At 59.3% G+C, this 12,455-nt stretch overlaps 1 protein-coding gene across 2 annotated transcripts in view; it reads left to right on the top strand.

Annotated features, from left to right (window-relative positions):
- Positions 1-6,861, top strand: part of EPHA10 (EPH receptor A10) — a 38,281-nt gene extending 31,420 nt beyond the window's left edge. The window contains exons 9-17 of one of the 2 annotated variants that reach the window (XM_059136966.1): positions 2,297-2,358; positions 2,529-2,654; positions 3,316-3,501; positions 3,940-4,001; positions 4,214-4,417; positions 4,703-4,852; positions 5,039-5,232; positions 6,152-6,307; positions 6,435-6,861. In XM_059136966.1, coding sequence (XP_058992949.1) covers positions 2,297-2,358; positions 2,529-2,654; positions 3,316-3,501; positions 3,940-4,001; positions 4,214-4,417; positions 4,703-4,852; positions 5,039-5,232; positions 6,152-6,307; positions 6,435-6,549 — 1,255 coding nt within the window. In that variant the 3' untranslated portion in view covers positions 6,550-6,861. Of the gene's footprint in view, positions 1-2,296; positions 2,359-2,528; positions 2,655-3,315; positions 3,502-3,939; positions 4,002-4,213; positions 4,418-4,702; positions 4,853-5,038; positions 5,233-6,151; positions 6,308-6,434 lie in introns of those variants that run through there. The other variant, XR_009345252.1, reaches the window with a different exon arrangement.
- The last annotated feature ends 5,594 nt before the right edge of the window (positions 6,862-12,455 follow it).

Below are 12,455 nucleotides of genomic sequence, written 5' to 3'. Positions count from 1 at the left end.
GCCTGTGGGCAGAGGGGCAGGGAGCATTCACACGGCACTGTTTTCTTGGCCTTGAATGGAGCGCTGAAAGTGACTGAGGAGGGGAGAGCCTTGGCCTGGGGGTCTGGGAGCCGCTCTGCCTGGGCCAGGATGGTAAGGGAGGCCTGACAGGAGTCGTGAGCTTCTTTCTGGTGCTTAGATGCCTGCACTGGACCTGTTAGGAAAATAGGACAGGATTGGACAGGAGCTGAGAGCCTCTTGTCCTGGCTGGGAGCCTAGGGACTAGGGGAGGCAGGAGGAAGATGTGGGACAGAGGGGTGTGAGGAGCACAGAGGGGTTTGAGGAGCACCCCTCTGGGGAGGAGCTGTGCAGGACAGGGTTAGCCGCCCAGGAGCACCTTGGAGCAGATGTGCGAGGGCGGGGAGAGTAAGCCAGGGCTCACTCTTAAAACCTGCTCAAAATCCAGGGGCACAGAGACACAGAGAAGCTGCCCATCAGGGGCTGACGGGCTTGTCCAGCCAGCTGCACGCGCTGACTGCTCTCGGGGTCCCTGCCGTTCTTGCCTTCTGCGGGGTCTCCTCCCCTCCGCTCTCCCTCCCCACCCCACCCTGACTCATCCCACTTCTCACCAGAGGGGGTTGTCCAGTGGAAACCTCTCCATTTCTCTGCCCTTCCTCCATCCAATCGGCCTTGCCCCCTTCCCCTCCATCCCCCTTTCCTGGATGTTCCCCTCATTCATGGGAAATCCAGTCCCCACACTGGGTGACTTCAGTGACCCTTGGATAACCTCCCATCCCTTGGCTTCTTGGTCCTTTGACTTGCTCAGTCCCAGGGACCTTCTGTTCCGTTCCGCCTCCGCCTCCCTCTCCCGTGTCCTGCCATCGAGCTGGCCATCACCCCAAATACTGTGTCCGACTGGCTCTTCCACTTACGCCCTGCAGGTGCGCTGGCCTTACGGCCCTCGGCCACGACTGCTGCACCTGCTCCTTCGTGCACACCTGCCTGTCTCTGCACCCATCCTCTCCCTCCCTCTGCTCTAGAGTAGGTGCCTTCCTCCCAGTCCTTCCTGCTGTGTTGCGGACCCTGCCCCTTCTCACCATCTCAGGAGCCCTCCTATTTGTACCGTCCCCCTCTGCCTCGCATAACAGCTGACATTTAGTGAGTGCTTTGTAAGCTCTGTGCAACCCTGCTGTATTGCTGTATTGGGCGGGGCTGTCTTTATCCCGATTTTATTAAAAAGAAATCCAAGCCCACCCAGCCCTGCTGCTACCAAGTGCAGGAGCTGGGAAGCCGGTTCCTGCATGAGGTTCCAGAGCCCGTGCTGCTAACCACCATCGTGACTACTTGAGCTGCCTTTCCCGTCCATATAGAAACATCTCCGTAACTGCCCCCTCCTCTGAGCCCCCATGCCATCACTCTCCCCTGTACCACTTTTTCTTTCCTTCCTTCCTATGCCATGGTCACCCCTGATTTTCCTTCTGCTTCCCTTTAACTTGTGATCTCCTCTGTGGCCTCTTTCTCCTCTACCCGGTCTCTCAATGTCGGGGTGCTCAGACTTGTCCACAGTCCCACTTCCCAGGCTCTGTCCTCTGCCTGAACGGTGCTCACAGCTCCCCAAAGCAGATGTTTTCTCCATCCGCCCCTCATTTCTAACTCCCTACCCCGCACCCCTCCCCGCTCACCCCGTGAGCTCTGCAGATTCCCGCCGGCTCAGCGCGAGCCTCTCCTCTCCCTGTCCTGGTCGATGGCACCACCGTCCGCGGCTGGGCAATCCAGAACATGAGAAGTCATTGCTACCTTCTCCTTCCCCTTTCTGCCTTCCAGCAGTCCTGTCACCTAAACGTCCCTTGAGTCCTCTTGTTTTTCTCCAGCTCTGTGCTCCCCCTGCATCCCACGGCACCACTGCCAGCTCCTGTGGGTGCAGCCCAGCAGGATCTTTCTAAAAGGCAGCTTGAGTCATGGTCTCAGCTGCTCAGCAGTGCCAGGGGCTCTCCTCTGGGCCAGCAAGGCCCTGCCTCAGGGCAGCTTGGGTTCAAAGTCAGGGGTATGGACTTGGGTGCCTCTGGAGTTGCAGGAACGTGCATTGCGTCTCTGACGCAAAAAATAATTAGGAATGAAGTTGGGGATGAGGGGTTAGGTCTGGGGTTAGGGTTCTGTGTCAGCTGTGGGGAGGATCTTTCAAAACAGGACAGGAAGGTCCCTCCCCAGGGCTCAGATCTTCCTGGCTTTGAAGGGCTAAGGAGCTGCCACCCTGGGTGTGGTAAGATGGGTGGGGCTGGGGCTGCCTCCATCCAAGAATGCCTCTGTGCCTCCCCAGGCCCTGCCCCTATGGCAAAGGAGGTCAGGACGCCCACGATGAGGAGGAGCTGTATTTCCACTGTGAGTTGTCACCTGGCCCCTGCTTAGCCCTCTTCCTTGCTGTCCTTCATAACCCCGCCCCCTCTCCCCCCCCCACCCTCCCCTCCCCCAGCCGGCCATGGAACCCCTTCCCCTCCACCACTCCCCACCCCCAACCCTGGCCCATTTCTGTCTCTCTCTCTGCGTTCCAGTCAAAGTCCCAACACGCCGCACATTCCTAGACCCCCAGAGCTGTGGGGACCCTCTGCAGGCTGTTCATCTGTTTGCCAAGGAGTTGGATGCAAAAACCGTCACCCTGGAGAGGAGCCTCGGAGCAGGCAAGCTGGGCCCCCGGGAAGCCTTGTCCGTCCCAAGAGCCCCCTCTTCCCTACCCCACTTCTGCCCCCCAGGCCTTCCCCATTTCTGGAAGCCCTGCCTTCACCCCAGTCCCAGCCTGCCCAGGAGGCCCCAGCTGCACCCCAGACAGGACCTCTACCCACCAGGTTCCAGGCAGGGGATGGTGGAGGGAGTCTATGATCCTGCCTTCCTACCCTCTCCCCGACCCCATGGTCACCGAGACCCGCCCACCCTAGCCCTTTCTCCACTGGCCTCTGCAGACTGCTCCTGGCGGGAGTGTAGTCCTGCCATGGAGGGGGCAGTGGGGAGGAACATTCACAGACCTGGGGACCAGACACCTCTGAGTTCTAGTCCTGGCTCTGCCGCTGACCAGCTGTGTGACCAAGGGCACATGGTTCTCCTGCTTGGAACCTGTTCCTTGTCTGTGAAATGAGCACGAGAACTGCTTCGTCGGGGGGACTGCAAAGCCCATGTCACATGGCTGATTCTCAGTTGAATCATGATTTGAACTCGGGAGACCCGAGCCCCAGGCCAGAAATGGCCCGTGATCCAGAAGCTGCTCTCTCCGCTGCTCTCCGAGCCTGGGTTGGCGGGAGGGGGGGTGACCCCCAGGGGACTGTCTGAGGTGCTCTCTTCTCACAGGGCGGTTCGGGGAGCTGTCCCTCGGCTGCCTGCAGCTCCCTGGCCGCCAGGAACTCCCCGTGGCCGTGCACATGCTCAGGGACGGCTGCTCTGACTCCCAGAGGCTCAGCTTCCTGGCTGAGGCCCTCACAGTGGGCCAGTTCGACCACAGCCACATCGTGAGGCTGGAGGGTGTGGTCACCCGAGGTAGGGCCCTGTGTTCTGCAGCTATGGGGGTGGAAACAGGGTGGAAGGTGGGGTGCTTCTATGTCCCTAGGCCCTTTCTCCAGCCATGGGAGGGAGCTCCTGAGCTGCCCAGTATGGTGAGAAAGCCTCAGCTTTTCTTTCACTGATTCAGGGAGGCCCTTTTGACCTTGAATGACCTTTCTGACCTGTCATGATACTGTTGGGGGTGGATGGCGTGGACCTTGGGTAATTTTTCTTAGCCAACTTATTGCAGCTCCTAGATCTTGGTCATTGTCCTCCTCCTTATGATAGAGGGTCCTGGGTCATGCAGGAGGGGGGCCCGGCTGGGGAAACTTCTTTCTGGCCATCCTGGCCCAGGCTGGGGTCCAGGTTGGGGGAGCATGTATGCACGCGGAGGGGAGCAGGCAACTTAGCGTGTGTGTCCCCTGCCTGGCACAGGAAGCACCTTGATGATTGTCACTGAGTACATGAGCCACGGGGCCCTGGATGGCTTCCTGCGGGTGAGTGGCCTGGGTCCCCGGCTGGGGGTATCGCTCACCATGTGAATCTTCATTCCTCACTTTTCTCTTTGGTGGGACTTGTACTTGGCATCATTCCCTAAAAAGAGGCCCCTTGGCCAGGCCCACCTGGTGGGTCCCAGGGCAAACCCAGAGATGGGTAGGTGACTTCCCTGGGATCCCACAACCCCCAGAACTGAATGTTCCTCCCACAGCGGCATGAAGGCCAGCTGGCAGCTGGCCAGCTGTTGGGGCTGCTGCCTGGGCTGGCGTCAGCCATGAAGTATCTATCGGAAATGGGCTACGTTCACCGGGGCCTGGCGGCCCGCCGTGTGCTGGTCAGCAGCGGCCTTATCTGCAAGATCTCTGGCTTTGGGCGGGGCCCCCGAGACCGAGCAGAGGCCGTCTATACCACCATGGTGAGGATTCCCTTCTCCCAGGCAAACCTGCCCATCAGACCGCACCAGGTCTCTATCACCCACTCCCGCCCTCTGCCCTGCCTGGTCAGGGCCACTCTCCCTACAGCCCCGCCCCTCCCCCCACTTGGCCCCGAATAAATGCCGGTGTGGGCATCGTTATGTGCCTTGAGAGGTGCCGCTGGGAGGACGGCAGGCAGGGCTGGATCTGGGCTCCATGGGGGTGGGGAGACCTGGGTGTGCTTGGGCCAGTCCCTTCCTGCCCCTGACCTGCTTGTGTGTCCGCAGAGCGGCCGGAGCCCAGCGCTGTGGGCCGCCCCTGAGACCCTTCAGTTCGGACACTTCAGCTCTGCCAGTGACGTGTGGAGCTTCGGTGTCGTCATGTGGGAGCTGATGGCCTTTGGGGAGCGGCCCTACTGGGATATGTCTGGCCAAGACGTGAGTGACTCAGGCCCCAACTCCCTGACCTCTGCCCATTGACCCTTGACCCTTGACCCTAGGCCCCTCTTCACTGTCTCCTTGCTCCCTGTCCTGCCTGGTCACATCCTCCTGGGGATGGGATGCTGTGTGCATGTGCTAGAGGGACATAAAGCTTCCCGTCTGCCCCTCGCCCCCATGGCCCAGGTGATCAAGGCGGTGGAGGACGGCTTCCGGCTGCCCCCGCCCAGGAATTGCCCCACCCCCCTACACCGGCTGATGCTTGACTGCTGGCAGAAGGACCCTAGCGAGCGGCCCAGGTTCTCCCAGATCCACAGCCTCCTGAGCAAGATGGTACAGGACCCAGAGCCCCCGAAGTGTGCCACAACCACCTCTCCCAGGTATAGCTGATGCCCCACGTGCCCTGGATACACCCCTACCCACCCACCCCAACCACCAGATACAGCCAACCTCTCCCCTCCCCACGAGTGGCCTCCCAACATGGCCTGAACATAACTGCCCCACCTGCCTCCACCTGTCCCCCACCCCACCTGTCCCCCCGCTTGCCCCACCCCACCTGTCCCACCCCACCTGTCTCCCACCTGTCCCACACCACCTGTCCCATCTGTGCCCCCACCTGTCCTACCCGACCTGTCCCCCCACTTGCCCCACCCCACCTGTCCCTACACCTGTCCCCCAACCTGTCCCCCCACCTGTCCCTCCCACCTGTCCCATGCCACCTGTCCCACCCCTACCTGCCCCACCCCACTTGTGCCCCCCAACTACCCCCCTCCCAGTCCTACCCCACTTTTCCAGGTAGGACTGCTCACGCAGTTGCCCTGGATAGATCTGCTACTCCGCCTGCCTTAGACACATGGATATTGTCCTCCATTTTAGTCACTCTATTTGTCCTGGATTTTGCCTCACACATCCCAGTAAAATGACCACCAACTGGGTGAATGCGTGTGGAAATAGTTCTAACAGGTTTGTAGTTGCAATAAATAAGTGAAATGAGTATTGTAGTTGTCCCAAATATGACATGGGTCACCCCCCAAATCATCCTAGGTGTGTCCTATCCCCCAAGACTGTTCCAGATACTCCCAGTACCTTGAGCTGGCTCAGGTGCAACCCGTTCTCTACCTACCTGCCTGCGTATCTTGAAACCCATCCCTCTGTTCTGATGATGTCTCGTACTCCGTGGGGCCAGGTCCGCCCTGGGGCTCGGTTGCTTTCCCCTTCTCCTGTCCTTTCTCAGCTGGCCTTTCCTCAGGAGGGTGGCCAGGTCTGCTGTGGACTGACCATAGCTCCTCTGCCCCCCAGACCCCCCACCCCCCTGGCGGACCGCGCCTTCTCTGTCTTCCCATCCTTCGGCTCCGTGGGTGCATGGCTGGAGGCCCTGGACCTGGGCCGCTACAAGGACAGCTTCACTGCCGGTGGCTACGGGAGCCTGGAGGCCGTGGCTGCCATGAATGCCCAGTGAGTCAGAGGAATGTGTCCGGGAGGCCCGAGCCTGTCCCAGTTCTGGGCCCTTCCCTGTCCCGGCGGAGGGAGGGAGAGCAGAAGACGGTTGGAGCCAGTGGGGTCTGACCAGCCCTTCTTTCAGGGACCTGGTAAACCTGGGCATCTCGTCGGCAGAACATCGAGAGGCCCTCCTCAGCGGGATCAGCGCCCTGCGGGCATGTGTGCTCCAGCTGCAAGGCCAGGGGGTGCAGGTGTGAGCTGCGCCGGCCCTTGGGGGCCAGGACGACCCCAGCCCTCACAGGGACCCTGGCCCGCCGCGCCCCGGCGGGGTCGGAGTGAGCGCGTGTTCCCTGCATTCGGGGCCTGGAGCGTGTCTGGGACCACAGTTCCCCTCCTTTCACTGCCTACTCCTCCCATTTTCCCTGGTCTGGACCCCTTGGCTGACTCAGCCCCCCTGGCCAGAGGGTTCACATCCCTGGGGAGAACCTCCGAGATAACACAGGGGAAAATGCAAGGTCCCAGAGACCATGGCGGGTGGGACGGAGAGGGAAGATGTAGCTTTAAATTGCCTGGTTCATGTTTTCCTGTCTTCCATACCCACTGGGGCCTGAGGTCTACCCCAGTGGGTTCCCCTTTTCCCCACAGACCTATTGGCCATTTGGCAGCATGGGTCCCTAATAAGCTCCCAAGAGACCTAGCAGGGACCACTGCTTTCTGGCAGCCTGTCCTGAAGGGTCCCGGAAAGGCGAGGTCCTCAGCTTCCTGCACGAGAGCTCGGCCCTGTCCGCACACTGGTCCGGGGGCCCAGGCAGCAAAGGTGGTGCTGAGCTCCTGGCCTGGACCCTAAGGGCCCCAGACTTGGAATTGATTTCTGCCTCCCCTGGCCTTGGGCTGGGAGTTCAGGGTAAGGGAGAGGGTCCTGGCTAGGCCATTAAGGTTCTGGTGCTCCCCTGAGGCCCAGCGAGGCCTCCCCTTTGCATTCCTTTTATAAATTCACTGGCCTGGACATCTGAGACAAGCATGAGGGGAGAGGCTTTCTACCTGGAAGACCCATGAGCGTTGCTGTCCTGCCACGGGGGATGGCAAAGACGTCCTCAGGGTGGACCTTCTCTCTCCGACAGGCTCTGAGCCATCAGAGAGAAAAGATAGAGCCTGGCGGAGGAGTGAGGGCCGGGGCTGGGGTTGGAACCCACGGGCCCACCTCCCAGTCCAGGGCAGTCCAGAGTTTGGCTCTGGAGAGAGAATCCCTGGTCCTACCTGTACCCCGTGGAAGCCCAGGGGTGCTCTGAGGTAACCACCTCTCACAAGTGCTGTCTCCTGGGCGCCACTCAACCCCCTGGAGAAGGTTCAGCACCTTCTCCCTCTGGTTTCTGTGGGGCTCCAGCAGGAGCGGCCACACTGAACTAACTCCAGAGTTCCTTATCCGGAAGGGCTTCCCGGAGGTGGTGGTGATCGTGAGGCCAGGGCTTTCATAGGATGGCAGGAAGGCAGCTGGGTCTGGACAGGATTCCAGGGGCTGCGTTTGTCCAGGTCACCCTTGCCATAGGCCTACTCTGGGGTTGGCTGTGGGGTTGGGGTCGGGGGGAGGAAGAGCCGAGGGGGAGATGAAGAGGGTGGATGAGGCATGGAGCTGGCCCGTGGAGGGCTCAGCCTAGGTGGGGAGACAAGCTCAGGCACTGAGAAGGATGACAGGGGTGCCATCCAACAGTGTTCTGGGCCCCAGGAGACCTGTGGGTCTGTGGGCTGGTGGGCCCGAGGGCATGTGGACACTTGTGATTTGTGTATATGGAGGTGTGTCTGGAAAGGCTTCTTGGCTGCGAGGCTGATGCATAAGTTGAACAAGGCTTTGAAGGTAGGAGTGGGGGCATCTCTCCTTGGGGTGGGCAGAGTTTTGCACAGGCCAAAATGGAGGGCCTAGGACAAGAGGCATCCAAGCAGACGGGCTAGCATGAGAAGGAGCCCGGAGGGTGGAAGATGCCATGCATTTTTGGGGAGCACCCGCGGTGGGGGACAGTGCCTCACATCAGTGCCTTTGGCCTCACCCTGCCAGCAGCAGCTCTTCTGTCCTTGGAGCCCCTCCCTCTGCTCCCCACCTCCTAGGCACCTACCTTAGTGACTTTGAAGGTACGGGGGGAGCTCAAGATGCTGCTTCCACCTTTGACAGGAGCTGCCCTCCAGGCTCGCCCCCTCCCCCCACACAAGCTTGGAAAGGATGTGTCGGGGAGGACCAGTGTCCTGTCTTGGGTGGAGGGAGGTTCAGCCCCATCTCCAGCACATCAGTCATGCTCTGAAGGCCCATGTTCCCTCCCCATCCCCTGGCTGTTCTGCAGAGGGGGCTCCTGGCTGTACTGGCAGGACTTCGGTGTCCAGGGTAGACCCCCCTCTATGGAGGAGTGAGGTCCCAGAATCCTGAGGGGTCCCAGTCCTCTGCCCTGCACGGATGCGGGCTGATGGCTCTCTGGGAGCCCTCTACAGATCTATTTTTATATGGAACTTGTTCACTGGACAGAGGGAGGTGGCCTGCAACCCTCCAGCTCCCGCATCTGAGCCCATTTGGGGAGGTAAGGGGCTGGTGGCGGGGAAGGGGTGGTTCCTTTGACTAATTCTGGAGATGTTTTTATATTTCGTGGGTTCTATATGCAGAACAAAGTAATAAAAATTTGTCTGTGATATGGTATCTCTTTCAGTGACAATTGCTTACCCATTAAGATTTTATGTGTGTGTGGGGGGGTTTCCACCATCTCCCACCCGCCGTGGGGTGTCTCCAGAGTGTGTGTCTGAGGTCTCTCTGTGTAGACATGAACTGAATGGCCTTTGGCCATGAAACGTCTCCCAGTCTAAGGAGGGTGGCCTGGGAGCAGAGAGAAGGAGGTCTCAGAAGTAGTAAACCAAGGAAAGCTTCTCCCTAGCAGGTAGCACTTGGGCGGTGGTGCTGTTTTCTGAAGTAGACAGCACACGGGGAGGGGAGCAGGCTGGGTAGACGTTGGGGCGAGGAAAGCAGGAAATGATGCGCTTGGTTTTAGATGTGTTTGAGGCGTGCAGGTGGAGAGATGCCTAGGAGATGGGTGGCTGCTGGCTCTGGAACTTGGCACAGACACGGGCTAGAGACGGAGCTCTGAGAGCCGTGGTGAGAAGGAGGTCGCCCTGGGCTAGCCCAGGGAGCAGAGGGAGCTCTGGGGTGATCTCCGGGTGAAGAAGAGCAGGAGACAGAGCCTGAGGGGAGCCGTGGAGAGATGCCAGGAAGCAGTCAGCCATCTAGGCGAAGGAGCACTGAGTGTGGATGTGAAAATCAGAGAAGCCTCGGGAGCCTGGCTGGGGACAGCTGTCAGGGGCTGTTATCTGAGGCTGGGCTGTTCCCAGGGAACCGAAGACTCCTGCTTCCCGCCTCTGAGCTCATCGTCCCACAGTCCCCGGGGCGAGAAGTCAGAGATCCAGGTGTTGGCACGGTTGGCTCTTCCCGAGGACTCAGGGAAGGACTCGTCCCAGGCCTCACTGCTGGGCACTCAGCTGCTGGCTTCTCCCGGCACAGGAGTCGCCCCAGACTAGCCCATCCGATATCTGATATCTGGAAATATCAGCCCTGTAAAGACCTTGTCTCGGAATAGTGACTTTCGGAGGTCCCAGGGTTAGGACTTCCACACAGGAATTTCGAGGGAACATAATTCAAGCCCTTAACAGTGGCCTTAATGGTGGGGGGGCAGAAGCCAGGTGAGAGGGTTGAGGGCTGGAGTGTGGGAATCTTTTTGGACCAGTGGCAGAGGGAGGAAGGCGGGTTAAGACTGTGAGGGGGGCAGGGTGGGGGGAAGCAGGCTGAATGCTGGAGCGCTGCCTGAGGGCTCACACGTGTGAACGCTCGGACACACACACACACACACACACACACACACACACCACACACATGCACCTGTACCTTGGAGCCCTTGCTGTTTCCAGCTTGCTAGTGCTTCCACTCTCCCTGGACCGGGCTGTTCGTGTTCACAGCTTGGAGGTGTTGTATTTATTTGCTTAGTCAGGCCAGGGGGAGGGCCTGGGGCTGTGGCTGGGACGGGGCGGGGCGGGGTGGGGGGATAACCCCCCTTTCCTCCGTTCCTGTGTTCAGAATCAAGTGAGTGCCATTCCCTGTAACCGAAGGAGCACACGGTCCCGGCTCCTTGATAAGGCTGACTGCAGAATGTTGCTTACCACACTTCTTCGAATCTAAGATGCCGTTGAGTGTGAGATGCGCCACGAAGAAAACATCACAGCCAATTCAACGGTGTCACGCCATCTGGTTGGAAGATGCATCCCAATTTCCGAGACGTTAACGTGTATGAAATGTACATCTTTGCTAAGTGAGTTGTGCGGTACTGGGATCGAAGTGCCTTTCCCTGCATTAGTCTCATCCGGTCCCAGGCGGATCCAGGATGCGGCAAACTTGCCCTGCCCGGGCAGCTCTGCGGGGACCCAGCGTCCTGTAGGGACGGGGAGCAGACCAGCGGGCACCTGCTCTGAGCAGGCGCACCTGTGGGACAAGCCAGGGGGCGCCAATTCAAGCAGGTTATCCCGTTTAGTGAGCCACTTCTTCGCCAGCGTGCTGGAGGGAGTCCGTTGGGGCCGTCTGAGGTGTGGCTCTGTGGAGGGTGGCCTCAGTGGAGGCAGAGGCGGAGGAAGGGGGCCCCCCACCAACATTTCACACTGCCTGCACACAGTAAGTGCTCACTAAAAGTACGATTAGCAAGCTGTAAGGCAGCGGGTGCAGTATGTGGTGAGGGGATGAACATTCCCAGCAGCAGGGCTGCTGACGCTGTGACCCGCTGTCTGGCCATTCAGGGAACCCAGCTCCTAATCTGTAGCGCACGCTAGGAAGTTAGGACCTCACGGCCTCATGGGGGAGTCAGTTAAGTAAACAGCAAGAAAGGTACAGCCATAGGGGTAAATCCTAGGTGTTGTGGGAGTTCAGTGGCCTTCCGCCGACTGAATCCCTGGGGAGATACAGGAGGGCGTGGGGTGGGCAGGGGGAACCGTGAGGTGTCTTCACTGCCCTTGCCAAGCATGACTGGGTTCTGGACTCAGCTCTTCCCCTCGCCCCCCTCACGCTGCCCAGGACTCCGGTCAAACTGCTCACTGTAAGGAGTGCTCCCTTTCAGTTCTTGGTGCCCTTCGCCATCTTGACTCGGGCTTCTGCCAGTATCTTGAAGGAGCCTGGCCGGTCTCCTCAGGGTTCCTCCCTGATACCTACCAGCATCTTGCGGGCAGAGTATAGTTATCTCAAGCCTCGCTCCAAGCAATGTGCACTAAGACTGCTCGTGGACGTTGAGGAGAAAAACTAGAAAACCAAAATGAGATGTTTTCCCACTGCAAGTACCTCCCACCCCCTCCCAGACAGGCTGCACTTTGCCCCTTCCCCTCCCTTGACAGTCTGCTGGGGCGTGGGGAAGAGAGCTGAGACACCGGACTTTTGAGTCCCATTTTAAGGGATGTAGCCGTGGACAGTGTCCTCCACCTCCACCCTGATGGCCCTTAGCCCTTGGTGGTGTGGGGTTCTGAGAGTTAACAGCTGGGGAGCTGGGCTTTCCCCAGGATCTTGGTGCCAAGGGCGTCTTCTGGCCTCCACCATCTGCATCATCTGTGGATCGGAAGATGCCTACTATAGAGACTGAGAGATCAACTAAGGGAAAGACGGTGGCAGAGTGTAGAAGGCAGGTGCAGATTACAGCAGAGGGAGGGAGGGAGGGAGGGGCCGATCTTGTGTAACCGGGGAGGTGATGCAGGGGTGGGGGGGAGTGGGGGCTGGGGGGAAATGTCTCATCCTGTGATGGGGGAGGCACCCGAGCCAAAGCAAATTGGATTCCAGACTCCCCTGGAGCGCAGAGCCCAAGGTGACCCCAGTTCTGATCACGCTCTCTTCTAGCATCTCCAATGCCTCTCATTTCGGAAGCCTCAGGGATGATCTGCTAGTAAAACCTTCAGCACGTGTGTCATGTTGTATTTTAGGTGCGGGTCAACAGCTGTCAGTGTGTGAAATTAGAAAGGAAAACACTTCCCAGAGCTTGTGCACGCGTGGGCACGGAGAGTTTTCCACCACACGCAAACTCATTGGTGGGAATGGGGATCGCAGTTCCTTTGAGCTACAAAGTGTGTCTGATGCTGTGAATGAGCAACACTTAGGTGAGGTCCTACCATT

This window comes from Mustela lutreola, chromosome 10 (genome assembly GCF_030435805.1).
Source record: "Mustela lutreola isolate mMusLut2 chromosome 10, mMusLut2.pri, whole genome shotgun sequence".
NCBI lineage: Eukaryota > Metazoa > Chordata > Mammalia > Carnivora > Mustelidae > Mustela > Mustela lutreola.
This window is presented reverse-complemented; position numbering and strand designations above follow the sequence as displayed.